At 39.4% G+C, this 24,709-nt stretch overlaps 2 protein-coding genes and 1 long non-coding RNA gene across 3 annotated transcripts; 2 read left to right on the top strand and 1 right to left on the bottom strand.

Moving 5' to 3' along the window:
- Window positions 1–1,094: 1,094 nt before the first annotated feature.
- On the top strand, window positions 1,095–4,923 carry mtg1 (mitochondrial ribosome-associated GTPase 1). Its single transcript, XM_073835063.1, has 11 exons — window positions 1,095–1,328; window positions 1,564–1,631; window positions 1,720–1,821; window positions 1,923–2,009; window positions 2,130–2,186; window positions 2,263–2,353; window positions 2,458–2,519; window positions 2,600–2,696; window positions 2,795–2,876; window positions 3,005–3,117; window positions 4,688–4,923. The coding sequence occupies exons 1-11, from the start codon at window positions 1,226–1,228 to the stop codon at window positions 4,783–4,785; spliced, it is 960 nt and encodes a 319-aa protein (XP_073691164.1). The 5' UTR covers window positions 1,095–1,225; the 3' UTR covers window positions 4,786–4,923.
- Window positions 4,924–5,068: 145 nt separating this feature from the next.
- On the bottom strand, window positions 5,069–8,739 carry sprn (shadow of prion protein). Its single transcript, XM_073835064.1, has 2 exons — window positions 8,609–8,739; window positions 5,069–6,326 (listed from the first exon to the last, which is right to left on the bottom strand). The coding sequence occupies exon 2, from the start codon at window positions 6,313–6,315 to the stop codon at window positions 5,917–5,919; it is 399 nt and encodes a 132-aa protein (XP_073691165.1). The 5' UTR covers window positions 6,316–6,326; window positions 8,609–8,739; the 3' UTR covers window positions 5,069–5,916.
- Window positions 8,740–9,889: 1,150 nt separating this feature from the next.
- LOC141326560 (uncharacterized) lies at window positions 9,890–12,203 on the top strand. Its single transcript, XR_012353920.1, has 3 exons — window positions 9,890–10,061; window positions 10,528–10,559; window positions 10,924–12,203. It is a non-coding gene; the product is annotated as an uncharacterized lncRNA (long non-coding RNA).
- The last annotated feature ends 12,506 nt before the right edge of the window (window positions 12,204–24,709 follow it).

Genomic DNA, 24,709 nt, shown 5'->3' with positions numbered 1-24,709 from the left:
CCAAAATCCATTTCTTGGTTAAAAAGTATTTTTTTTTAAAGATTAGATTTTTGGTCATAGTGTCTAAGTTGTTTGTGTGACGAATTGTAAAAACATAACATTTTTTTCTGTGCGTTCTTAGCTTCTAATAGGCATAGCTACCGTGTGCCAATGATATATTGTTAAGCTAATATACCAATTTTTATCATGGCTATCACTGTAGGGACAGTTGCAACAAACTGTTGAAACCGTCCCAAAATGCTGTTCCTTACCACAATATTGATTTAAATGCTTGCCATAAAATTACATAATTGTAATTTTATAATGATAATACTAATGAACCCCTTTAATAGTTAGGTATTTCTACCTTTTTTTAAGTAAATAGGTAAAAAAATCTACTTGTCACTTAAGAAGGTTTTAAATTTACTATTCTTTGTTTTTTTTTACAGCCAATTTACCTGATTAAAGACCCTGACTGTGCACAAATAAAATAAAGAAATTGCTAAATTATATTTAAGAAGGATTTAATTACATTTTATTGAATGTTGCAACTGTCCCCTATTGTGGGGACGGTTGCAACATTTCACTTTGTCTATTTAAGTGTACATTGTTCGTATATTATCATATGTACACATGTTTTAGCAACATGGGTGAGTAGCTGACAGATGTGGCTTTATTTTATTAAAATTTCGGCTTTCTAATACAAATAGTTTCTGAGACACTAAAGGAAATGCAAAAAGTGTTGCAACCGAGGGTAGGCTAATTGGAATCAGATTTACACTACAACTTGCTGTAACACATCCTTTTTAAATATTTTTTTTTCCTAGGGAAGAATACTATCAGGGTAACGTTAATTAGGAAAATGACAGAATTACCGTTTCAGTAGGCTAGATTTAATTTGGCTAACGCCAAATTATCCGCCACTTTTATATATGTTTAATCTCAAGATTAAAAATGACAAAAACTTTAATAATGAGACTGAATTGTTGCTGAGTTTTTAACCTGTGCAGTCCTGCTCTCTCAGCTGTTATTGCGCTCTGTAGTATCCTTGCCAATCCTGTGGGTGGCGATGATTGCGTTTCTTTTCAGTACAGTCATAGCACAGAAGAAGAATGGCGTCTGTACGAGAGTGATATTTGCTGTTATTTTAAATCCTTTGGGAGTCTTTATTTATACGATTTTTAGCAAGTAGCGCTCTTCATTCAGTTCAAGTTCAGTCTGTATGTAGACTTACTGAACAGCTACGATGAGGATTTATCATTCTTTACTCAATGCTGTCAAGTTTAGGAAAGTGTTTGACTTTGGTGAGCGAGAGGTGGCGCATTGGTTCCCTGGACATATGGCTAAAGGTGCGTGACATACTGAAAACCACTACATGTGTGTATCAGTTCTTTGAGACCGGGGCCATGAATTTTTCAATTAAATTAATAACACCTAGAACAAGTTCACTTTAAACATTCAGCAAAAATCTAATGTAAACGTACTGTGTGCGCCTAAAAACATTCGTGTTTCTTACAGTATAATCTACGTTTCAAAATCACTTATGTTAAAATTATGTTCATCATTGTGACTTTCTCTTGTTAGGACTCAAGCAGATGAGAGCCAATCTAAGGAAGGTTGATTGCATTATAGAGATCCATGATGCTAGAATATCCTTTTTATTTTCCAAGAATGTAGTCTATATTTTGAATGATTAAACCTCAGTATTTTTTCCAAGACCTTCTTTAACTGGCCAACATACCCTTTTCTGGAAGAAATCCTTCCTTTCAAGAAAGCCTTGATGTCCGGCCACACATACTTGTACTGAACAAGATGGATCTGGCAGACACGTCAAAAAAGCAGGTCTTATATTCTTATGCTTTTCTGAAATCTTTTGAACTGAAAGAACTCAAATGGCGTGTTAATAAAAACAGGATTTAACAAGATGTTTTTAATTTCACCAGAGTATTCTGAAGCAGCTTGAGAGAGAAGGTGTGAGGAATGTTTTATTCACAGACTGTTTAAAACAACGGGATGAGAATGTAAAAAAAGTGAGCGGTGTCAGACATTACATCAGATATTTCTAAATATATGTTCTGTTTCTAAATGAAGGCTGGAAAACAGCACATTATAATTTTAATCAAACATTCTGTCTTTCACTCATGTTCCAGATTGTTCCTCTTGTGACACAGCTGGTAGAAAGTGGGTCTCGTTTTCACAGAGAAGAGGTGAATTATAATTATATATTTAATGGCTTACATTTTGCTGTCAAGTTTTCTGACTTTGTTATTCATCTTTGTGTAGGACAGAAGTTTCTGTCTGATGGTCATTGGTGTGCCAAATGTGGGGAAATCATCACTGATTAATGCTTTAAGAAGAACATTTTTGAAAAAAGGTATTTATTTTATGCTTTGGAAAATACTTTTCTTCTTGCATTCAATTGAATTTAACAAACAAACAAACTGGTGGCCTAAACATTACATATTTTATTACTCTCAGGCAAAGCTTCAAAAGTAGGAGGTGAACCAGGAATTACAAAAGCTGTCCTGACCAAAATTCAGGTATCATTTATAATCATTTGGTGGATTCAACTGGGTTGATGTGTTCACACATGGTGTTAAGTGAAAATTTGTTTAACTAGGTTTGTGAGAGACCCATCATTTTTTTACTGGACACCCCAGGAGTCCTACCACCTAGAATAGAGAACATAGAGACAGGAATGAAACTTGCTTTATGTGGTAAGTCCACAAATTTCATAGAAATAATACATATCTTAGTGTGTAACTCTTATAATGTTGTTATTGCAAGGTTATGAATGTGTCTGCTTTTCAAACAGGTACCATTTTGGACCATTTAGTTGGTGAAGATGTCATTGCAGATTATCTGCTTTTTTCACTGAACAGGCTGGAAAGATTTGGGTAGGTTTTGCTATAGAAATATCAGCAAGTTTTGGGCAAATCTGCAAGCAGTATTATTTGTTGTTTGTTTTATAAAGAAGAATGTATGGAAGAGTAATCAATAATGATTGTGACAATTTCTTCTGCAGTTATGTTGAAAAGTACAATCTTGAAGAGCCTTGCGATGATATCCAGCATGTGCTGAAGTGTATAGCAGTGAAGCTCGGCAAGACCAAGCGTGTAAAGGCCATCACTGGAGTTGGTGAGTCGATTCATTCAAGTCATTTTCGTGATTACACACAATTAATTAATCAGCCTCACTTAAAGGGGTTATCGGATGCAGAGCTCACTTTTAACATAAATGTGTGTACACAAACACACTATAATGATAAAAAAGCCACCTAGTGGTTTTTACTTAAAGGAACACTCCACTTTTTTTTGGAAATAGGCTAATTCTCCAACTCCCCCCGAGTTAATAAGTTGATTTTTACCGTTTTGAAATTCAGCCGTTCTCCTGTTCTGGCGATATCACTTTTTTATTGAATCCTATGAGACCAATAGCATCGCGTTCATTACTGCGTCTGCTGCGTCCATATTACGGCAGCAAACTTCCTTGACTATTACACCGGAATGGGAGTGTAGTTCCTGATCTTATCGGCCTAGAAATTGCCATCTAATGGCATTACATTTTCCGCCGGTCTTAGTACACGATATAACTGCAGAAGAGTCAAGTTTTAAATAGGATAAATACTAAAACTTATTGGTTATTTTTTAACGTGATGCTATTGGTCTAATAGGATTCAATGATCTATGCTAAGCTATGCTAAAAGTGATATCGCCAGAACAGGAGAATGGCTGAATGGATTTCATAACGGTAAAACTCAACTCGGGGGGCCTTTTCTCATAACGTGCTAGTTAGCAAGTTTCATGGTTAAATGCGGCTAAAGTTAACAGGCTCATCACTCCACAGAGACAAGAGAGGGGCGTGGCGAGCAGAGCTCATTAGCATTTAAAGCAGAATCCACCAGAATAGGTTGATTTTTGCAGAGCTGATTTTGGCAAGGTAAAAAGGGTGTTTTTTACACTACCATTGAGAGATTTTAACCAAAGCATGTTATAGACTTTTCATTAAGACTAAGGAATCATATCAACTTGTGGAAAATGGGCATCCGATGACCCCTTTAGTCTTCTTAAAGGTATAATTCACCCAAAAATGAAATTTCAGTCATTAATTACTCACCCTCATTTCGTTCCAAACCCGTAAGACTTTCGTTCATCTTCGAAACACAAATTAAGATATTTTTGATGAAATCCCGAGAGCTTTCTGACCCTGTATAGACCGCAACGCAACTGACACATTCAAGGCCTAAAAAGGTGGTACAGACTTTGTTAAAATATTGCATGTGACATTAGAGGTTTAACCTGATATTTATGAAGCTTTGAGAATACTTTCTGTGCACAAAGAAAACAAAAATAACCTCTTCATTCAACAATTTCTTCTCCTTTGTGTCGATCTTTGATGTGCATTCATGAAAGTACCATGACACATGTGTGCATTTCTCTGTGCAACGCATCTTAGTTCTAGGTCACAAAAATTATTCTCGTATCTTCATAAAAAGAAGGTTAAACTACTGATGTCGCATTGACTGTTAAAACCATGTCCTTTTTAATTCGTGTTTCAAAGTTTAACAAAGGTCTTATGGGTTTGGAATGACGTGGGTGAGTACATTTCATTTTTGGGTGAACTGTCCCTTTAAAATATTGAAGCATTCACTTTTTCATGAAACATAACTCATTGAATGTATTTAACTAATAACACATCCATTGTTTAGGCAACATCACAGTCCAGTTACCAGACTACAGTGCAGCAGCCTATGATTTCATCAGAACATTTCGGAAAGGAGAACTTGGGAAAGTTATGCTTGATTAGCAGTGTTTTAAATAGCTGATTTGTAACTACTGCAATGAAAGCTTGACCTTGCTGTATGTTTATTCAAGACTGGACACTGAGCACATAAGAGAAGCACTTTTTACTTTTAATGTTTTAATTAAAAGGTGGTGCACTGGGTATTTTGGGCATGTCTTTTATTGTGTAGTTGTCAGAAAAGGTGCATTGAATTTGTCATTTTTCATAACTGCAATTGAAATTGAAATTGATTATTCAGTTTAATTCGATAAGTGTTGGTATCCTCTATGTGAAAACCAAAGATTACAACCAGAGAAATGGCGGCACAAAACTATTTATGACAATTTGATTTTCTGATATCACAGAACTGCTTCATCTGCTTTTCCCCCACATAATTAGTATGTTTACTCTATAAAATATTTGGCATGTGATTGCTTTGAATTCTAAAATTATAATTTGTTAAATATATCTTAATAGCTAGCAAAGAAATTTTGTGTAGTGTTTTCTACAAAAAACACATCTTTAATTTCTTTGAGTTTTGTGCACTTAATACATACTCTGCATTCACATTGTTTCAAGGGTTATCAAAAATCTCTACTAGAAATACAAAATTGTTTAAATACATCAAATGTTCTAAGCATGACTAAAGTAGAAATTTAAAAAGAGGACATTTTCACACCCGAAGCAATGGAAGTACAGGTACAGCTAGAAAGACAGTTTTCTTATTCTAAATGTGTTACAGCATACCTCTTCAATCTACGTACAATTATTCATTAAACATTAATATTATTAAACAGACAAAGGTTCATATAAAAAGGTTCACGCAAATCTTAAGAACAGTGGAGTTTCACCAACAGTGCAGCAGCACAACAATAACACAGTATTTTTGCAATCCAGTACATGATGTAACCAGCATAATTTAAGTAGTCTATAGTTGTATAGATACTAATGCTCCTGTTGAAGCAAACTATGCAGTCTAACCTTTCAGATCCTATTCCTATAATATCTACTAAACGAAATAAAGAGGTTTTGAATCTTTCTTTCATCTTCATATCGGTTTTGTTGTGCAATAAAGTACACATTTTTAAACATAGGTGTTGCACAGTAACATACATAAGCAGCTTATTAAGCTGTGCCGAACTGTCTTAAACTGCCTCAAGGGGCAAAGTACATCACAAAGTTTATTGGTAAGAGCAGAGCGGAAAGTCTAGTGGTGGAGGTGTCGTGCACTATTGCATTTGATGTCCTGGCGAGGTAGAGCTCCCAGTCTGTTCTGTTGCTGTAGTAATCGTCTCCACGCTCGGAGCTGTCATCCGGTCGACGTTGGGCCGACGCGTACCATCCTCCGGCTCCCAGCGCCACCACAGCCCCAGCCGCCGCTGCCCCTGCCACCCGCACAGCAGGTGAGCCTCGGGTTCGGGACGTCCGGCCTCCTCGGGCGCTGCCCCGCGCTGAACCCCTGGCTCCTCCCCTGCCACCTTTGGATATCACCTGATCGCAGAGGAAGGCTGAAAGCAGGAGAAATATCCAGCAGGTGGCAACAGCCCTGTTCATTCTGGATCACCCTGGGAATGGAAGAAAAGCATGGAGATGATTCCATCCATTTAATTAAATCTTGAACTTCTTTGTATCTCCTTATTTTACCCAGTATTACAGCAGCTCCTAATTGTATTCTGACACTTTAACCCTCTGGGGTCTGAGGGGGTTTGGGTTTTGACATGCCCTGATATTTGTGTTTTTGTGTTTCTAACATATTAATGGCTAAAGTCTGATTACACTGTAATCAACACAAACTGGGCTACAATAATATGTGAGCAGCATGTGTGTACAAGTTTGTATTTTTGAGAAGACAACATTTATGCATGTTTAGTGAAAAACTAAAATTTTAAAGTTATACGTACCCACTAGGGGGCCTTAAAATAACTTCAAACAATTTAAAATGGGCCAAACATTAGAAATTTTTATTCACTCCCTCAAAACTGTAATTCTTTAAATGACTTGTGGTTCCTGCTGCCTTGAAAAACAGCCTAATTATTTCTAGAATTGAAAAAGTCATGTAAATTTATAAAATTGGATGTCTTTTTTCCCCCTAGTTATGCCAAGCCTTGAAATATTTTATCAGGTAAAAAATATGCTTTTAAAATAAAAAAAAATTTAAACTCCAAAAAGTATTTGCAGACGTTGTTTTTGTCATATTTTGTAGGACAGGTGCATAGTTTATGTGATAAATTACACATTGGACACCTCTGAATTTGAGGGAATGTTGAAGTATTAAAAATGTTACTGATTTCAATTGCACAGAATGTAAAATGCTTCATTTTGAAGCTTTCTTTGCATTACATTGCTTTTAATTTTACTGTAAAATATTGATTTGCTGCTGTCCTACCAGAATTCCTTATGCAATGTATCACATTTATTTCATGTTATTTAAAATGTACTTTAGTTTTTGTAAACAGTTATGTCTATAGAAATGTTTTACATGCCTTTTTTATTTATTTTATTTGGGTGGGTTACCTCGTTTTAAAAATTTATTGTCAGAGCATTTATTGTGGTAAAATAATACTTTAAATAATACATTAAAATAATAAACTTTTTTATTTTTTTTATTTAATTATTTGTAGAGAAATAACTTTCTGTTTCATTTACAGATCGCACCTGGATTGATATTTGTGACCCTGGGCCACAAAACCAGTAGGGTCCATTGTTTGAAATTGAGATTTCTACATCATCTGAAAAGCTAAATAAATAAGCTTTCCATTGTTCATGGTGGATTGGGATAGGACCATATTTGGCTGAGATACAACTATTAGAAAATCTGGAATCTGAGAATGCAAAAAAAAAAAAATCAAAATACTGATAAAATCAAGTTGTCCAAATAAAGTTCTTAGCAATGCCTATTACTAATCAAAAATTAAGTTTTGATAATATTTAGGGTAGGACATTTAGAAAATATCCTCATCAAGCATGATCTTTACTTAATATCCTAATGATTTTTAGGCATAAAAGAAAAATGGATAATATTGACCCATACAATGTTTTGTTTGCTATTGCTACAAATATACCTGTGCTACTTAAGTGATTTTGTGGTCCAGAGTCACATTTTTCCCCCTCAAATATAAGGACATCCATGAATTATGAATCGGACAGTTGACAGTTACTTAATTGTCAAATTTAACTGTAGCTATAACAAGGGTTGCTATTTTGTTAAGTTTGCTCAGAGATGTGTATACATATAATATTAACAGACACCAAAGCAAAAACATACCAATGATGGTTTAATGAACTCATATTTTTGATAAATATATTCAACTGTCTTAGTTTTAATGTCTTCCTTTAAAATGTAGTATTTACTGTCGTGTGTTTAATGAAGCGATGAAATGGTAGAAAATCAGGCTAATCTCCAACTAGGTCACTAGAAATACAGCCATTTACGGCTTGCAATATCTGCTAGAGAGGCCAGAAGACTATATTTCCTTAACCTTGTGTTGTTCTTACTGTACAAGAAACACAATACAATATACATCGAGAAAAATGCGATTTACCCACGACGTTCGCCTGGTCATAAATTCAAAATGGTCATGATATCAATAATTAATTTTGTTTTTTTAGAACACGTTAATTCAACCCTTCATTGTCATTTGCAGCTTCTATGAGAATAGACACAGATATGTCTAATATTCACGCGACGTCGACTGATGTTCCCACAAACACAAGGCGTTTCAGTGGAGTGTCGCGGCTCTATGTAGTAGTATGTGTATGATTGAGTTTATGGATGCTACACCTCTGCAACAACCCGTCATTATGCATGTTTAAATCTTTTAATCTTTAGCCATATCGAGGTACCTACCTCCGTTTGTGCCCGTGTCCACAGAATATCCCACGATATCTCACTATCATGTGTGAGATCAAATAAAATGCACGCGTTATGTAAGGCAGTACTGCACGTAGTGTGTGCTGCTGCTGGAGATGAATTAAAACATGGCAGGTGTAGTCATCAGGTTTGCTGCTGTAGTAATGTGCAATGTTAAAAAAAGCAGCTGAATGCATTTAGATGAGTATTAAGTTGTTAAAATGCAAAAAATATTGACTGTAGAATTTTAGTGTGTGACAGTGTGTGACATGAGCAAATTTATGAACTGTGGAATTAAATTGCATGTTTATTCATGTATAGATATGAATGTCATGGAATGGTCTCACACGTACACAATATTCTGGAAATTAAGAGAAGGCAATCTTAAACACAATAAATAAGTACAGGCATATAATAGAGGGTTTGCAACAACATCACGATTTGGTCAGTTACCCGGTTGCACACCATGGAGATACTCGGATGTAAACAACAGCATTTATGTACTACTGAATGCGCTGTTTGCTAATTTATGCTGTCTAAACTACAGAAAGAAAGAAAAAACGTGTGGAATCTGCTAAATCATATAGAGAAGGACTTTGTAAGCAGGTAAGGGCACAACATTTTAACAAACTAGTTAATAATAGATATGTAAGAGCCCAGCCGGCACATGACCGACCTTCAACGTTGAAATTTGGTTGAAAAAAGGTCAGTTGTTGTTTCAACAGTGAAACAACGTTGATGTGACGTTGAATGCTAAATGGTTGAAGATCAGTCAACACATGACCGAAATTCAACGTTGAAATTTGTTTGAAATTAGGTCGGTTGTTGTTTCAACGGTAAAACAACTTTATTAAAACTTTGAATGCTAAACAGTTATATGTGCCCTCAAAAGCAAGTGTTTAAATTATAATATTAATAATAATAGTAATTAACAAGGTTAACTTATAAATCAACATAAGATCATGTCTTCAGCATACAAATAAATGTTTGCCTTTTAAATGATTATGGACATTATTATTTCATGAAACTTATTATAAAATATAAGTGTATATGTTAAATATATAATCATTACCAACATAAAGCTAAATACATTTCGCTACCACATGCTGAAACAATTCCTATTGGTTGTTTTACCTTACTGCTTTGATCATGATTGGTTAATCTGGCTGTCATTCAGGAAACTGAGCGGTGAAACTGCGCGCCTTTGGAATTTAAAAAAATTCGACTGTTATGCATTTTCTGGTGAGGCTGTGAGCTGCATAGACTGTATGAGAGCTGCTGCTCACCGAAATTATTCAGTTGGTCACGAATTATTTTATATTTTCCTGTTATATTTTTTTATTTGAGCGTATTTGAATTGTAAAATCCCAACGGAGAACAAAAACCGGAACACAGAGGAAATAGACGTGAGCTGCGAGTCTCTGAAAACATACAGCACTGGCTAAATCAGGTAAGACAATAAGTATTTATTATTACCTTTTAAAAAATAGTACAAGAGTTTACAAATTGGTAAAGGACATGTAAACTGCAGAAGTTAAATACTTGAGTGTGTGTTTGTGCTGCTTTATTATCACAGACAGCAAAAGTTAGATGCTAATCGCTTTTAGCGCGCTAGCAATATTAGCTCATCTGGTCGTATGTAAATCTGGTGTTGTTGTGTATTGCTAGTATTTGTTAATGTCTGTCTTCTAGAGATTCACATTTATATAAATGCCATGCATTACTGCAGTGTTTACATTTTAATCCTATAATAACAGTCCTAAAGATGACATACTTTATCTTTCTTTTCTGATTATCATATAACAGCAAATGTCTTTATAATTAAAATAAATTAAGATTGTTTAAGGGAATGGTTTAAAACGAAAAACAGCATTTTAAGAAAATTTCAGTAAACCATTTATTCTTTCTCCTTGTAGAATCATTAAGGATCCAGCTTCTTGGCAGTTTGGTAAGGAATAGTTCATCTGCTACTTTGCACTGTCAGTTCTGGTAGAGATTCATTGATCTTTTGTTATAAGTTTATTTAATGTAATACAAATGTACTCAATATCATTTGACTTGTTTCAATAAGTATACTGTTTAGTTAGAATTGTGATTAAAACCATGTTGTTTTAAATTTTAATCTGAATGTGTCAAAATGTGTTTAATGAAGTGTTGTGCACTTTGTTTCCAACTCCACTGTTATTGGACTGTAAAGTAAAAAAATATTGTACAAGATTTGTTTTGTATTGAGTGGTTTAAGTTAAAGATATTCAACAGTATCAATGTTGGTATTTTATGAAATTTTATTTTTGGTGTTTTTGTTTATGCAGGACAGCACAGAAAGCACACAAGTGGGAGAGAGAGTAGGGGACAGCAACAGAAAGGACCTAGAGCTGGGACTCTTTCAGGGATCACCCGAAGCACAACCATGATATCTACACAAGACTCTTGTTTCAGAAATCAGAATTTGAAGAAACATGTTGGCTTAAAATAATAAATACATTTCATTTAAGGTATTTCCTCCGTAAAGAATTGTAAGGCGATTGCTTTTTACCCCTTCACCACGACATGGTTTCTGTTGCAGGTTCCATTCTCAAAGTCTTTTACCCATTTACACTGCACAAATGTACACATCTCTTAAAATGAGATACATTTGTAAACCTGTTTTCACAGAACTATAGTTAACCACCAAAATAAGAGATCAAGTGGTTTTAGTCAAAAAAAGTTTCTCTGCATGTTATTGTACAAAAACTTTGAGTCTTTAACCTTCTGAGGTCTAGGGATTTGGAGAAGTTTAAACCCTGTCATCTGTGTGTGTGTGTGTGTGTTTTTTCAGTATCTGAAAAAAATACACTACGAGTCAAAAGTTTTTGAACAGTAAGTTTTTTAATTTTATTAAATAATTTCCTTCTGCATTATAAAATTTGTATTTAAAATAATATTTAATATTATTTAAAATATTTTAAAATGTAATTTATTCCTGTTACTCCAGTCATCAGTGTCACATGATCTTTTAGAAATCATCCTAATATGCTGTTCAAGAAACATTTATCATTATGAATATTTAAGGAGTAGATAATTTTTTTTTTTCAGGATTCTTTGATGAATGGTAAGATCCAAAGATTAGCATTTACTTGAAATAAAAAGCATTTGCAAAATTATATACAATACTATTCAAAACTTTTATTTAGCAAGGATGCTTTACATTGATCAAAAGTGATGATAAAGACATTTATAATATTACAATAGATTTCTATATCAGATAAATTGTTTTATTTTCAGTTCATCAAAGCAAACTGAAAGAATTCTACTGAACTGTTTCCAACATATTTTTTTTGAGCAGCAAATCAGAATATTAGAATGATTTCTGAAGGTTAATGTGACTTGATCATGAGTATTGATACAAATTCTGCTTTGACATCACAGGATTAAATTACATTTTCAATTATCTTCAAATGAAAAACATTTTAAATAGTACAAATATGTTTTATTTGTCTGTACTTTGGATTGGTGAGCAGAAGAGACTTTAAAAAAAAACTTTTTTTTTTTTTTTTTACTGTGAGAAACATCTGAGTGGTAATGTATAATGTCTAAAGTCTGATTACTTTGTATTCATCACAAACTGGGCTACAATAACATGTGAGCAGAATTAATGTGTTTGCATTGTTTTTGGAAAATGTTTTAGACAGGTTTTTGTTTTGATTTATACAGTGTATGTTTCCAAAATAAAACTTGTTTTATAATATTGATCATGTGTTAGTTTTTTGAAGTTCATAGTTAAACCCATTGCAGCTAATCATTTGTTTTTTTAACTAATATGTATGTACAGTGTTGATCTAAATGCAAACTTGGTTGTAATTTAATGTACGGTTGTGTATTCACCGTTGTTGAAAGGTAAGACAGTGAAACTAAGTCGCGATTTCAACGGTGAATCAACGTCATAATATCAACGTTGAAATTTTTTGCAAATCCGAAAGGTTTTTCACCGTTGATTCAACGTCGACAGATGACCGTAACCTGAAAGGTAAGAGGGTGAAACAAAGTCGCGATTTCAACGGTGAATCAACGTTGTTACTTCCACGTTGAAAAGACGTCACAATATCAACGTTGAAAATTTTTGCAAATCCGAAAGGTTTTTCACCGTTGATCCAACCATGGTACCTGACGTTGTTTCAACGGTGAATCAACGTTGAAATGCCGGCTGGGAGCAGTATTAATTAAGATATTAGCCTAATATTTCACCTACCTGACCGGAAATGATCAAAACAAACACGTTATAATCCTGGATTGAAAATCCTGGATCAGTTTGGCCAACCACAAACACCTTTTGTTCCTCAGACATTTTTTGCATTTTTCTCCTTGATTAGTTATAACTTTTGACAGTCTATAGTACTCCAAATGTTTTTCCTTGTCAAATTGATTACCCAAAACAGGACAATAGTTGACCATTTTCAGCAGCAATAATCAGCATAATATGCGAGTTTTGTTCTGTTCAGTGGCATTGTTTATGTTCAGTGCTGCCAATATGGCTAATTGATGGCGTTGTGAAAACACTCTGTAGTCTGTGTGTCTGATAATATTTTATACTCAATCCAAATTTATATTTTGAGGTTGTTTTGAACATGTTCAAGTGATTCTGCATGCTTAAATTATGAATTTGACCTCATTTATTTAGGTGGTAGCACATTATGATAGCCATATTGAGCCTATCAGGATGCGCTACCCCTTTATTAGAGCAGCTTCATTAAGACACAGCAACCAAATGCAGCTGTTTAAGCAGTAGCCAAAGTCTGGTTCCTCACTAAAGTTAAGTAGGTCTGAGCCTGGTCAGTACAGTGGGAGACCCTTTTTGAAAAACTGGTTTGCTGCTGGAGGTAGTTTTAGTCCAGCCAGCAGGGGGTGCTCATTCCCTGTACTATATGTGTCCAAAAGTCCTAGTATAATTTGCCATTTTGCCGAAATCAGTTTACATTCGAGAGAAACTGAGGAGATTTGTTAACAGGGATTTAAACTATGTCTTTAGCTGAAAGTCGCCGTTTTGAATTTGTAGATCCGATGAGTTGCCAATACAAGTGCTGAAATTGTTAATGTTTTACCTAACTATAAATCCAAAAGCAGAACACTATAACTATATTAGAGTTATAAGAGGCCCAACTTGCTGCAGAAAACATCCCCCAAACCATGACACTTCCTCCTACTCCTTTCACTCCCTTCTTTACTCACTTTCCCTAGTTTGATGCCGAACAAAATGTTTCCCATCAGACTCAAATAACTTGTATGACTTGTATGCCAGTGAGCTTAGAATTGCAATACCAGACATATAGTATTCTAAAACATAGTTTCTTCAAATATTTGCAAGTCAGACACAAGTAATTTCCAACACTGTCACCGTTTAAAAGTGTTATGTTTTAAAAGATTGCGTCCTCTCCAAGAGGTATTGCTTCTGTAGGATACAGCACATTATCAAACCATTTGGAGCCATTTGATAATGTAATCTTGAAGCACATGTGGGAGGGAGACCTTGGCTGCAAACTAATTTCATACTGCACCCCTGAGAAAACCCTTTTAGGATCTTTTCTGGAGCATTTAACTTCTCTTACAAATTAATTACAATGACATACAGTATTTTTAGATTTTATATTTTTGATTACCCAGCCAGCAATGTCATGTGGGGCCCAGATGAGGGCTTCATGGGCGGCAAATGTGGGCCCCATTATGGGCTTGCACCCGGGATCCACATTGGGGCCAGCCGTGGAAGCCCAGACTTACTAAAAGTGGGACCTGTAAGGGTACTGCATGGGTCTTAATTGGGCAATTCATGCTAAACCCATTTGGGCCCCACCTGCCCAAAGGGGTTTAAAGTGGGTTTGCACCCGGGATCCACATGGGGGCCAGCCGTGGATGCCCAGATGGATTTTAAGTGGGATCTGTAAGGGTCTTATGTGGGTCCTAACTGGGCAATTCATGCCAAACCCATTTGGGCCCCACCTGCCCAAAGGGGTTTAAAGTGGGTTTGCACCCGGGATCCACATGGGGGCCAGCCGTGGATGCCCAGATGGGTTTTAAGTGGGATCTGTAAGGGTCTTATGTGGGTCTTAACCGGGCAATAAATGTCAGACCCATTTGGGGACCACTAGTCTGTAGGGGTTTAAAGTGGGCTTGCACCCGGGATCCACATGGGGGCCAGCCGTGGATGCCCAGATGGGTTTTAAGTGGGATCTGTAATGGTCTTATGTGGGTCTTAACCGGGCAATACATGTCAGACCCATTTGGGGCCCACCAGTCTGTAGGGGTTTAAAGTGGGCTTGCACCCGGGATCCACATGGGGGCCAGCCGTGGATGCCCAGGTGGGTTTTAAGTGGGATCTGTAAGGATCTTATATGGGTCTTAACCGGGCAATACATGTCAGACCCATTTGGGGACCACTAGTCTGTAGGGGTTTAAAGTTGGCTTGCACCCGGGATTCACATGGGGGCCAGCCGTGGATGCCCAGATGGGTTTTAAGTGGGATCTGTAAGGGTCTTATGTGGGTCTTAACCGGGCAATACATGTCAGACCCATTTGGGGCCCACCAGTCTGTAGGGGTTTAAAGTGGGCTTGCACCCAGGATCCACATGGGGGCACACCGTGGATGCCCAGGTGGGTTTTAAGTAGGATCTGTAAGGGTTTTATGTGGGTCTTAATCGGGCAATTCAGGACAGACCCATTTGGGCCCCACCTGCCCAAAGGGGTTTAAAGTGGGTTTGCACCCGGGATCCACATGGGGGCCAGCCAACGCTCAGGAGGTCCAGGCCGCCCAGACGCCCCCCTGGGATGTGCCGTAACCCGCGCCCTAGCCACACACCCGGACGCCCCGGCAGCACCCCCCCCCCCCCAAATCATTACAATCAAAAACCTTCAAAAAAGTGTCAAAGCATGCTTAAGGTGGACAATTAACATTTTTATTTAAAAGACAAACAACAGTCTGCAATACAAAGTCTGTGCAAATTCCATATAAAATTTACATTTCAGCTATTTTTTTAAGAAATACAGCACAATTACATTAAAAGAATATGGGTGTCACACACACAGACGAATGCAGAGACGGAGGTAAGAGTATATAAAAATGAGGTAAGTTTATTAAAACAGCAGGTAAGTTTCAGGCAATTGCAATGTTGATTTGAAAGATGGATAGTCTTATCTGAACAGTCCTTGGGTAATGGTAATGTGGTAAGCCGGCACAGAGGAGTGAAACAGAGTCCAAACAGGATCCAGAGGAGCAGCATAGCATGGAGTGCGATCTGTAGACCAGATGGTGAGTGACTGAATGCAGTGCGTATATATAGGGTGTGGTAAGTGAAGTCAGGTGCTAGTAATTAGTACTCAGGTGATCCTGAACGAGTGGGAGGTTCTTCTGAGGGTGTGACTCTAGTGTGTGGTTGAGGTGACATCCTGACAATGGGACAGTTCCATCAAAACTTTTAATTAAATATATGTTTACCATAAAACTATTAGAAAATATTTCCTGATAATTCACTCACCCCCATGTAATCCAAGATGTTCATATCTTTCTTTCTTTAAGTCGAAAAGGAAGTAAAGTTTTTTGAGGAGTAGATTTCAGGATTTTTCTCCATATAGTGGACTTCAGTGGGATTAAGGTCAAGGAAAAAGGTTTCAAAATTTCAATACAGCTTTCAAAGGGCTTTACAAGTTCCCAGTGACCCTTATTCCTTGGATGGGATGATGTAGAGCCCTTTGAAGCTGCATTGACAATTAAATTTGGACCTTCAACCCGTTGGCTCCCATCGAAATTTGGAGAAAAATCCTGGAATGACAGAAAAAGAGACAGACACGAGCATCTTGAATGACACAGGGGTGAGTAAATTATCAGCAGGAAATATTTGTATCAGAATTGAACTAGTCCTTTAAAACTGAATACAAAACCAATACATCTACAAAATTGTCAAGATTAACAATTTTATTAGTTTCAGATGTAAATTTAGATTATTGAATTTTTCATTACCAGTTATTCAGAGCTCAGAGGAGAAATTAAACTAAAAATGCATTTCTATCTCATCCACATCATTTTATTTTAATCCACAATATTCTACTGACTCCCATGGGCTCCCATACTGTGTGGGTACAAAACTTCGGATTACGAAAAATAGCCACTTTTTAATGGAGCCTTAAACTGCACCATCTAATAAGGAGCATCCTTTGGATCAGGCATTAAACTGCCCTTCTGACCTTCTGTGTTCATGAAATCTCCTTCCTCAATCATGAAGTTGATCTAATTTATAGAGGTGGTAGCGCATTCTGCCAGCTGTATTGAGCCGGTCAGGTTGCGCTACTTTTCTAAAAATCTAGTTTGCTGCTTGAGGTAGATTCAGTCTGGTCAGCACGGGGTGATATCACCTTCCTCAATCATGAATTTGACCTCATTTATAGGGGTGGTAGCGCATTCTGCTGGCCACTTTGAGCCGGGCAGGATACGCTACCCCTCTGTTAGATCAAATCAGCTTTCTTAAGGTGCCACGAGCATATTCAGTTGTTGAATGCAGTCGTCAGAGACTGGTTGCTCACTGAAGCTAAGCAGGCTCAAGCTTTGTCAATATGTGGATAGGTGACCCTTTGTGGAAAACTAGTTTGCTGCTGGAGATAGTTTTAGTCCAGCCAGCAGGGGTTGCTCATTCCCTGACAGGTACTGTGTGGGTACAAAACTTTGGATTACGAAAACTAGCCACTTTTTAATGGAGCCTTAAACTGCACCATCTAATAAGGAGCATCCTTTGGATCAGGCATTAAACTGCCCTCCTGACCTTCTGTGTTTATGAAATCTCCTTCCTCAATCATGAATTGGATCTAATTTATAGAGGTGGTAGCACATTCTGCCAGCTGTATTGAGCCGGTCAGGTTGCGCTACTTTTCTGAAAATCTAGTTTGCTGCTTGAGGTAGATTCAGTCTGGCCATCAGGGGGTGATATCACCTTCCTCAATCATGAATTTGACCTCATTTATAGGGGTGGTAGCGCATTCTGCGGATGGGAGACCCTTTGTGGGAATCTAGTTTGCTGCTGGAGATAGTTTTAGTCCAGCCAGCAGGGGTTGCTCGTTCCCTGACAGGTACTGTGTGGGTACAAAACTTTGGATTACGAAAAATAGCCACTTTTTAATGGAGCCTTAAACTGTACCATCTAATAAGGAGCATCCTTTGGATCAGGCATTAAACTGCCCTCCTGACCTGACCTTTGACTGCGAAAAATAGTGACTTTTTAATGAAGCCTTAAACCGGCAACCGTAAAGAGGAGCATCCGTCTGATGAGGCATCAAACTGGCCTCCTGACCTTCTGTGGTCATGAATTCCCCACCTTAATTATGACTTTGATATCATTCATTGAGGTGGTAGCGCATACTGCCAGCTATATTGAACCGGTCAGGATGCCCTAGTTTGCTGCTTGTGGTAGTTTCAGTCTGGCCGGTCAGGATGCCCTAGTTTGCTGCTTGTGGTAGTTTCAGTCTGGCCGGCAGGAGGTGTAATCACCTTCCTCAATCATGAATTTGACCTCATTTATAGGGGTGGTAGCGCAATCTGCCGGCCACTTTGAGCCTGGCAGGATACGCTACCCCTCCGTTAGATCAGATTAGCTTTCTTAAGTTGCCCCAAACAAGTTCAGTTGTTGAATGCAGTAGTCAGAGTCTGGTTGCTCACTGAAGCTAAGCAGGCTCAAGCTTGGTCAATATGTGGATGGGAGACCCTATGTGGAAATCTAGTTTGCTGATGGAGTATTTTTAGTCCAACCAGCAGGGGGTGCTCGTTTTCTGACATGTACAATGTGGTTCCAAAACTTCGGACTGCGAAAAATAGTGACTTTTTAATGAAGCCTTAAACCAGCAACCGTAAAGAGGAGCATCCGTCTGATGAGGCATCAAACTGGCCTCCTGACCTTCTGTGGTCATGAATTCCCCACCTTAATTATGACTCTGATATCATTCATTGAGGTGGTAGCGCATACTGCCAGCTATATTGAGCCGGTCAGGATGCGCTATTTTCTGAAAATCTACTTTGCTGCTTGTGGTAGTTTCAGTCTGGCCAGCAGGAGGTGTAATCACCTTCCTCAATCATGAATTTGACCTCATTTATAGGGGTGGTAGCGCAATCTGCCGGCCACTTTGAGCCTGGCGGAATACGCTACCCCTCCGTTAGATCAGATCAGCTTTCTTAAGTTGCCTCTCGGTGCTCGTTTTCTGACATGTACAATGTGGTTCCAAAACTTCGGACTGCGAAAAATAGTGACTTTTTAATGAAGCCTTAAACCGGCAACCGTAAAGAGGAGCATCCGTCTGATGAGGCATCAAACTGGCCTCCTGACCTTCTGTGGTCATGAATTCCCCACCTTAATTATGAATTTGATATCATTCATTGAGGTGGTAGCGGATACTGCCAGCTATATTGAGCCGGTCAGGATGCGCTATTTTCTGAAAATCTACTTTGCTGCTTGTGGTAGTTTCAGTCTGGCCAGCAGGGGGTGAAATCACCTTCCTCAATCCTGAATTTGACCTCATTTATAGGGGTGGTAGCGCAATCTGCCGGCCACTTTGAGCCTGGCAGGATACGCTACCCCTCCGTTAGATCAGATCAGCTTTCTTAAGTTGCCTCTCGGTGCTCGTTTTCTGACATGTACAATGTGGTTCCAAAACTTCGGACTGCGAAAAATAGTGACTTTTTAATGAAGCCTTAAACCGGCAACTGTAAAGTGGAGCATCCGTCTGATGAGGCATCAAACTGGCCTCCTGACCTTCTGTGGTCATGAATTCCCCACCTTAATTATGACTTTGATATCATTCATTGAGGTGGTAGCGCATACTGCCAGCTATATTGAACCGGTCAGGATGCCCTATTTTCTGAAAGTCTAGTTTGCTGCTTGTGGTAGTTTCAGTCTGGCCAGCAGGAGGTGTAATCACCTTCCTCAATCATGAATTTGACCTCATTTATAGGGGTGGTAGCGCAATCTGCCGGCCACTTTGAGCCTGGCAGGATACGCTACCCCTCCATTAGATCAGATCAGCTTTCTTAAGTTGCCCCAAACAAGTTCAGTTGTTGAATGCAGTGGTCAGAGTCTGGTTGCTCACTGAAGCTAAGCATGCTCAAGCTTGGTCAATATGTGGATGGGAGACCCTTTGTGGAAATCTAGTTTGCTGCTGGAGGTAGTTTTAGTCCAACCAGCAGGGGGTGCTCGTTTTCTGACATGTACAATGTGGTTCCAAAACTTCGGACTGCGAAAAATAGTGACTTTTTAATGAAGCCTTAAACCGGCAACCGTAAAGAGGAGCATCCGTCTGATGAGGCATCAAACTGGCCTCCTGACCTTCTGTGGTCATGAATTCCCCACCTTAATTATGACTTTGATATCATTCATTGAGGTGGTAGCGCATACTGCCAGCTATATTGAACCGGTCAGGATGCCCTATTTTCTGAAAGTCTAGTTTGCTGCTTGTGGTAGTTTCAGTCTGGCCAGCAGGAGGTGTAATCACCTTCCTCAATCATGAATTTGACCTCATTTATGGAGGTGGTAGCGCAATCTGCCGGCCACTTTGAGCCTGGCAGGATACGCTACCCCTCCGTTAGATCAGATCAGCTTTCTTAAGTTGCCCCAAACAAGTTCAGTTGTTGAATGCAGTAGTCAGAGTCTGGTTGCTCACTGAACCTAAGCAGGCTCAAGCTTGGTCAATATGTGGATGGGAGACCCTTTGTTCAAATCTAGTTTGCTGCTGGAGGTATTTTTAGTCCAACCAGCAGGGGGTGCTCGTTTTCTGACATGTACAATGTGGTTCCAAAACTTCGGACTGCGAAAAATAGTGACTTTTTAATGAAGCCTTAAACCGGCAACCATAAAGAGGAGCATCCGTCTGATGAGGCATCAAACTGGCCTCCTGACCTTCTGTGGTCATGAATTCCCCACCTTAATTATGAATTTGATATTATTCATTGAGGTGGTAGCGGATACTGCCAGCTATATTGAGCCGGTCAGGATGCGCTATTTTCTGAAAATCTACTTTGCTGCTTGTGGTAGTTTCAGTCTGGCCAGCAGGGGGTGAAATCACCTTCCTCAATCATGAATTTGACCTCATTTATAGGGGTGGTAGCGCAATCTGCCGGCCACTTTGAGCCTGGCAGGATACGCTACCCCTCCGTTAGATCAGATCAGCTTTCTTAAGTTGCCTCTCGGTGCTCGTTTTCTGACATGTACAATGTGGTTCCAAAACTTCGGACTGCGAAAAATAGTGACTTTTTAATGAAGCCTTAAACCGGCAACCGTAAAGAGGAGCATCCGTCTGATGAGGCATCAAACTGGCCTCCTGACCTTCTGTGGTCATGAATTCCCCACCTTAATTATGAATTTGATATTATTCATTGAGGTGGTAGCGGATACTGCCAGCTATATTGAGCCGGTCAGGATGCGCTATTTTCTGAAAATCTACTTTGCTGCTTGTGGTAGTTTCAGTCTGGCCAGCAGGGGGTGAAATCACCTTCCTCAATCCTGAATTTGACCTCATTTATAGGGGTGGTAGCGCAATCTGCCGGCCACTTTGAGCCTGGCAGGATACGCTACCCCTCCGTTAGATCAGATCAGCTTTCTTAAGTTGCCCCAAACAAGTTCAGTTGTTGAATGCAGTAGTCAGAGTCTGGTTTCTCACTGAAGCTAAGCAGGCTCAAGCTTGGTCAATATGTGGATGGGAGACCCTATGTGGAGATCTACTTTGCTGCTTGTGGTAGTTTCAGTCTGGCCAGCAGGGGGTGAAATCACCTTCCTGAATTTGACCTCATTTATAGGGGTGGTAGCGCAATCTGCAGGCCACTTTGAGCCTGGCAGGATACGCTACCCCTCCGTTAGATCAGATCAGTTTTCTTAAGTTGCCTCTCGGTGCTCGTTTTCTGACATGTACAATGTGGTTCCAAAACTTCGGACTGTGAAAAATAGTGACTTTTTAATGAAGCCTTAAACCGGCAACCGTAAAGAGGAGCATCCGTCTGATGAGGCATCAAACTGGCCTCCTGACCTTCTGTGGTCATGAATTCCCCACCTTAATTATGACTTTGATATCATTCATTGAGGTGGTAGCGCATACTGCCAGCTATATTGAACCGGTCAGGATGCCCTATTTTCTGAAAGTCTAGTTTGCTGCTTGTGGTAGTTTCAGTCTGGCCAGCAGGAGGTGTAATCACCTTCCTCAATCATGAATTTGACCTTATTTATAGGGGTGGTAGCGCAATCTGCCGGCCACTTTGAGTCTGGCAGGATACGCTACCCCTCCGTTAGATCAGATCAGCTTTCTTAAGTTGCCCCAAACAAGTTCAGTTGTTGAATGCAGTAGTCAGAGTCTGGTTGCTCACTGAAGCTAAGCAGGCTCAAGCTTGGTCAATATGTGGATGGGAGACCCTTTGTGGAAATCTAATTTGCTGCTGGAGGTAGTTTTAGTCCAACCAGCAGGGGGTGCTCGTTTTCTGACATGTACAATGTGGTTCCAAAACTTCGGACTGCGAAAAATAGTGACTTTTTAATGAAGCCTTAAACCGGCAACCGTAAAGAGGAGCATCCGTCTGATGAGGCATCAAACTGGCCTCCTGACCTTCTGTGGTCATGAATTCCCCACCTTAATTATGACTTTGATATCATTCATTGAGGTGGTAGCGCATACTGCCAGCTATATTGAACCGGTCAGGATGCCCTATTTTCTGAAAGTCTAGTTTGCTGCTTGTGGTAGTTTCAGTCTGGCCAGCAGGAGGTGTAATCACCTTCCTCAATCATGAATTTGACCTCATTTATAGGGGTGGTAGCGCAATCTGCCGGCCACTTTGAGCCTGGCAGGATACGCTACCCCTCCGTTAGATCAGATCAGCTTTCTTAAGTTGCCCCAAACAAGTTCAGTTGTTGAATGCAGTAGTCAGAGTCTGGTTACTCACTGAAGCTAAGCAGGCTCAAGCTTGGTCAATATGTGGATTGGATACTCTTTGTGGAAATCTAATTTGCTGCTGGAGGTAGTTTTAGTCCAACCAGCAGGGGGTGCTCATTTTCTGACATGTACAATGTGGTTCCAAAACTTCGGACTGCGAAAAATAGTGACTTTTTAATGAAGCCTTAAACCGGCAACCGGAAAGAGGAGCATCCGTCTGATGAGGCATCAAACTGGCCTCCTGACCTTCTGTGGTCATGAATTCCCCACCTTAATTATGAATTTGATATCATTCATTGAGGTGGTAGCGGATACTGCCAGCTATATTGAGCCGGTCAGGATGCGCTATTTTCTGAAAATCTACTTTGCTGCTTGTGGTAGTTTCAGTCTGGCCAGCAGGGGGTGAAATCACCTTCCTCAATCCTGAATTTGACCTCATTTATAGGGGTGGTAGCGCAATCTGCCGGCCACTTTGAGCCTGGCAGGATACGCTACCCCTCCGTTAGATCAGATCAGCTTTCTTAAGTTGCCTCTCGGTGCTCGTTTTCTGACATGTGCAATGTGGTTCCAAAACTTCGGACTGCGAAAAATAGTGACTTTTTAATGAAGCCTTAAACCGGCAACTGTAAAGAGGAGCATCCGTCTGATGAGGCATCAAACTGGCCTCCTGACCTTCTGTGGTCATGAATTCCCCACCTTAATTATGACTTTGATATCATTCATTGAGGTGGTAGCGCATACTGCCAGCTATATTGAACCGGTCAGGATGCCCTATTTTCTGAAAGTCTAGTTTGCTGCTTGTGGTAGTTTCAGTCTGGCCAGCAGGAGGTGTAATCACCTTCCTCAATCATGAATTTGACCTCATCTATAGGGGTGGTAGCGCAATCTGCCGGCCACTTTGAGCCTGGCAGGATACGCTACCCCTCCGTTAGATCAGATCAGCTTTCTTAAGTTGCCCCAAACAAGTTCAGTTGTTGAATGCAGTAGTCAGAGTCTGGTTGCTCACTGAAGCTAAGCAGGCTCAAGCTTGGTCAATATGTGGATGGGAGACCCTTTGTGGAAATCTAATTTGCTGCTGGAGGTAGTTTTAGTCCAACCAGCAGGGGGTGCTCGTTTTCTGACATGTACAATGTGGTTCCAAAACTTCGGACTGCGAAAAATAGTGACTTTTTAATGAAGCCTTAAACCGGCAACCGTAAAGAGGAGCATCCGTCTGATGAGGCATCAAACTGGCCTCCTGACCTTCTGTGGTCATGAATTCCCCACCTTAATTATGAATTTGATATCATTCATTGAGGTGGTAGCGCATACTGCCAGCTATATTGAGCCGGTCAGGATGCGCTATTTTCTGAAAATCTACTTTGCTGCTTGTGGTAGTTTCAGTCTGGCCAGCAGGGGGTGAAATCACCTTCCTCAATCCTGAATTTGACCTCATTTATAGGGGTGGTAGCGCAATCTGCCGGCCACTTTGAGCCTGGCAGGATACGCTACCCCTCCGTTAGATCAGATCAGCTTTCTTAAGTTGCCTCTCGGTGCTCGTTTTCTGACATGTGCAATGTGGTTCCAAAACTTCGGACTGCGAAAAATAGTGACTTTTTAATGAAGCCTTAAACCGGCAACTGTAAAGAGGAGCATCCGTCTGATGAGGCATCAAACTGGCCTCCTGACCTTCTGTGGTCATGAATTCCCCACCTTAATTATGACTTTGATATCATTCATTGAGGTGGTAGCGCATACTGCCAGCTATATTGAACCGGTCAGGATGCCCTATTTTCTGAAAGTCTAGTTTGCTGCTTGTGGTAGTTTCAGTCTGGCCAGCAGGAGGTGTAATCACCTTCCTCAATCATGAATTTGACCTCATCTATAGGGGTGGTAGCGCAATCTGCCGGCCACTTTGAGCCTGGCAGGATACGCTACCCCTCCGTTAGATCAGATCAGCTTTCTTAAGTTGCCCCAAACAAGTTCAGTTGTTGAATGCAGTAGTCAGAGTCTGGTTGCTCAAAAGGAACACTGATAAAACAGTTCGATGAATTAAAGAAAGCAATACCAACAGGATGGGTGGAAAGGATTGAAAAAAATGAAAAGGATGAGAATGAAGGCATGCCTGAGCTATATTTAAAAAAGACAAATGGTGAAAATAAGTGTTTTTTTGAATGTAAAGTAAAAGATTTTTATTTGGTTTTT

This window comes from Garra rufa, chromosome 2, assembly GCF_049309525.1.
Source record: "Garra rufa chromosome 2, GarRuf1.0, whole genome shotgun sequence".
Lineage (NCBI taxonomy): Eukaryota > Metazoa > Chordata > Actinopteri > Cypriniformes > Cyprinidae > Garra > Garra rufa.
This window is presented reverse-complemented; position numbering and strand designations above follow the sequence as displayed.

Excerpts from the sequence above, each read along its gene's own strand:
- sprn (XM_073835064.1), bottom strand. The coding sequence starts at position 6,315 with ATGAACAGGGCTGTTGCCACCTGCTGGATATTTCTCCTGCTTTCAGCC.
- mtg1 (XM_073835063.1), top strand. The coding sequence starts at position 1,226 with ATGAGGATTTATCATTCTTTACTCAATGCTGTCAAGTTTAGGAAAGTG. Across the intron at positions 1,329-1,563 it reads CCCTGGACATATGGCTAAAG|GACTCAAGCAGATGAGAGCC; the intron begins GTGCGTGACATA and ends TTCTCTTGTTAG. Across the intron at positions 2,877-3,004 it reads AACAGGCTGGAAAGATTTGG|TTATGTTGAAAAGTACAATC; the intron begins GTAGGTTTTGCT and ends TTTCTTCTGCAG.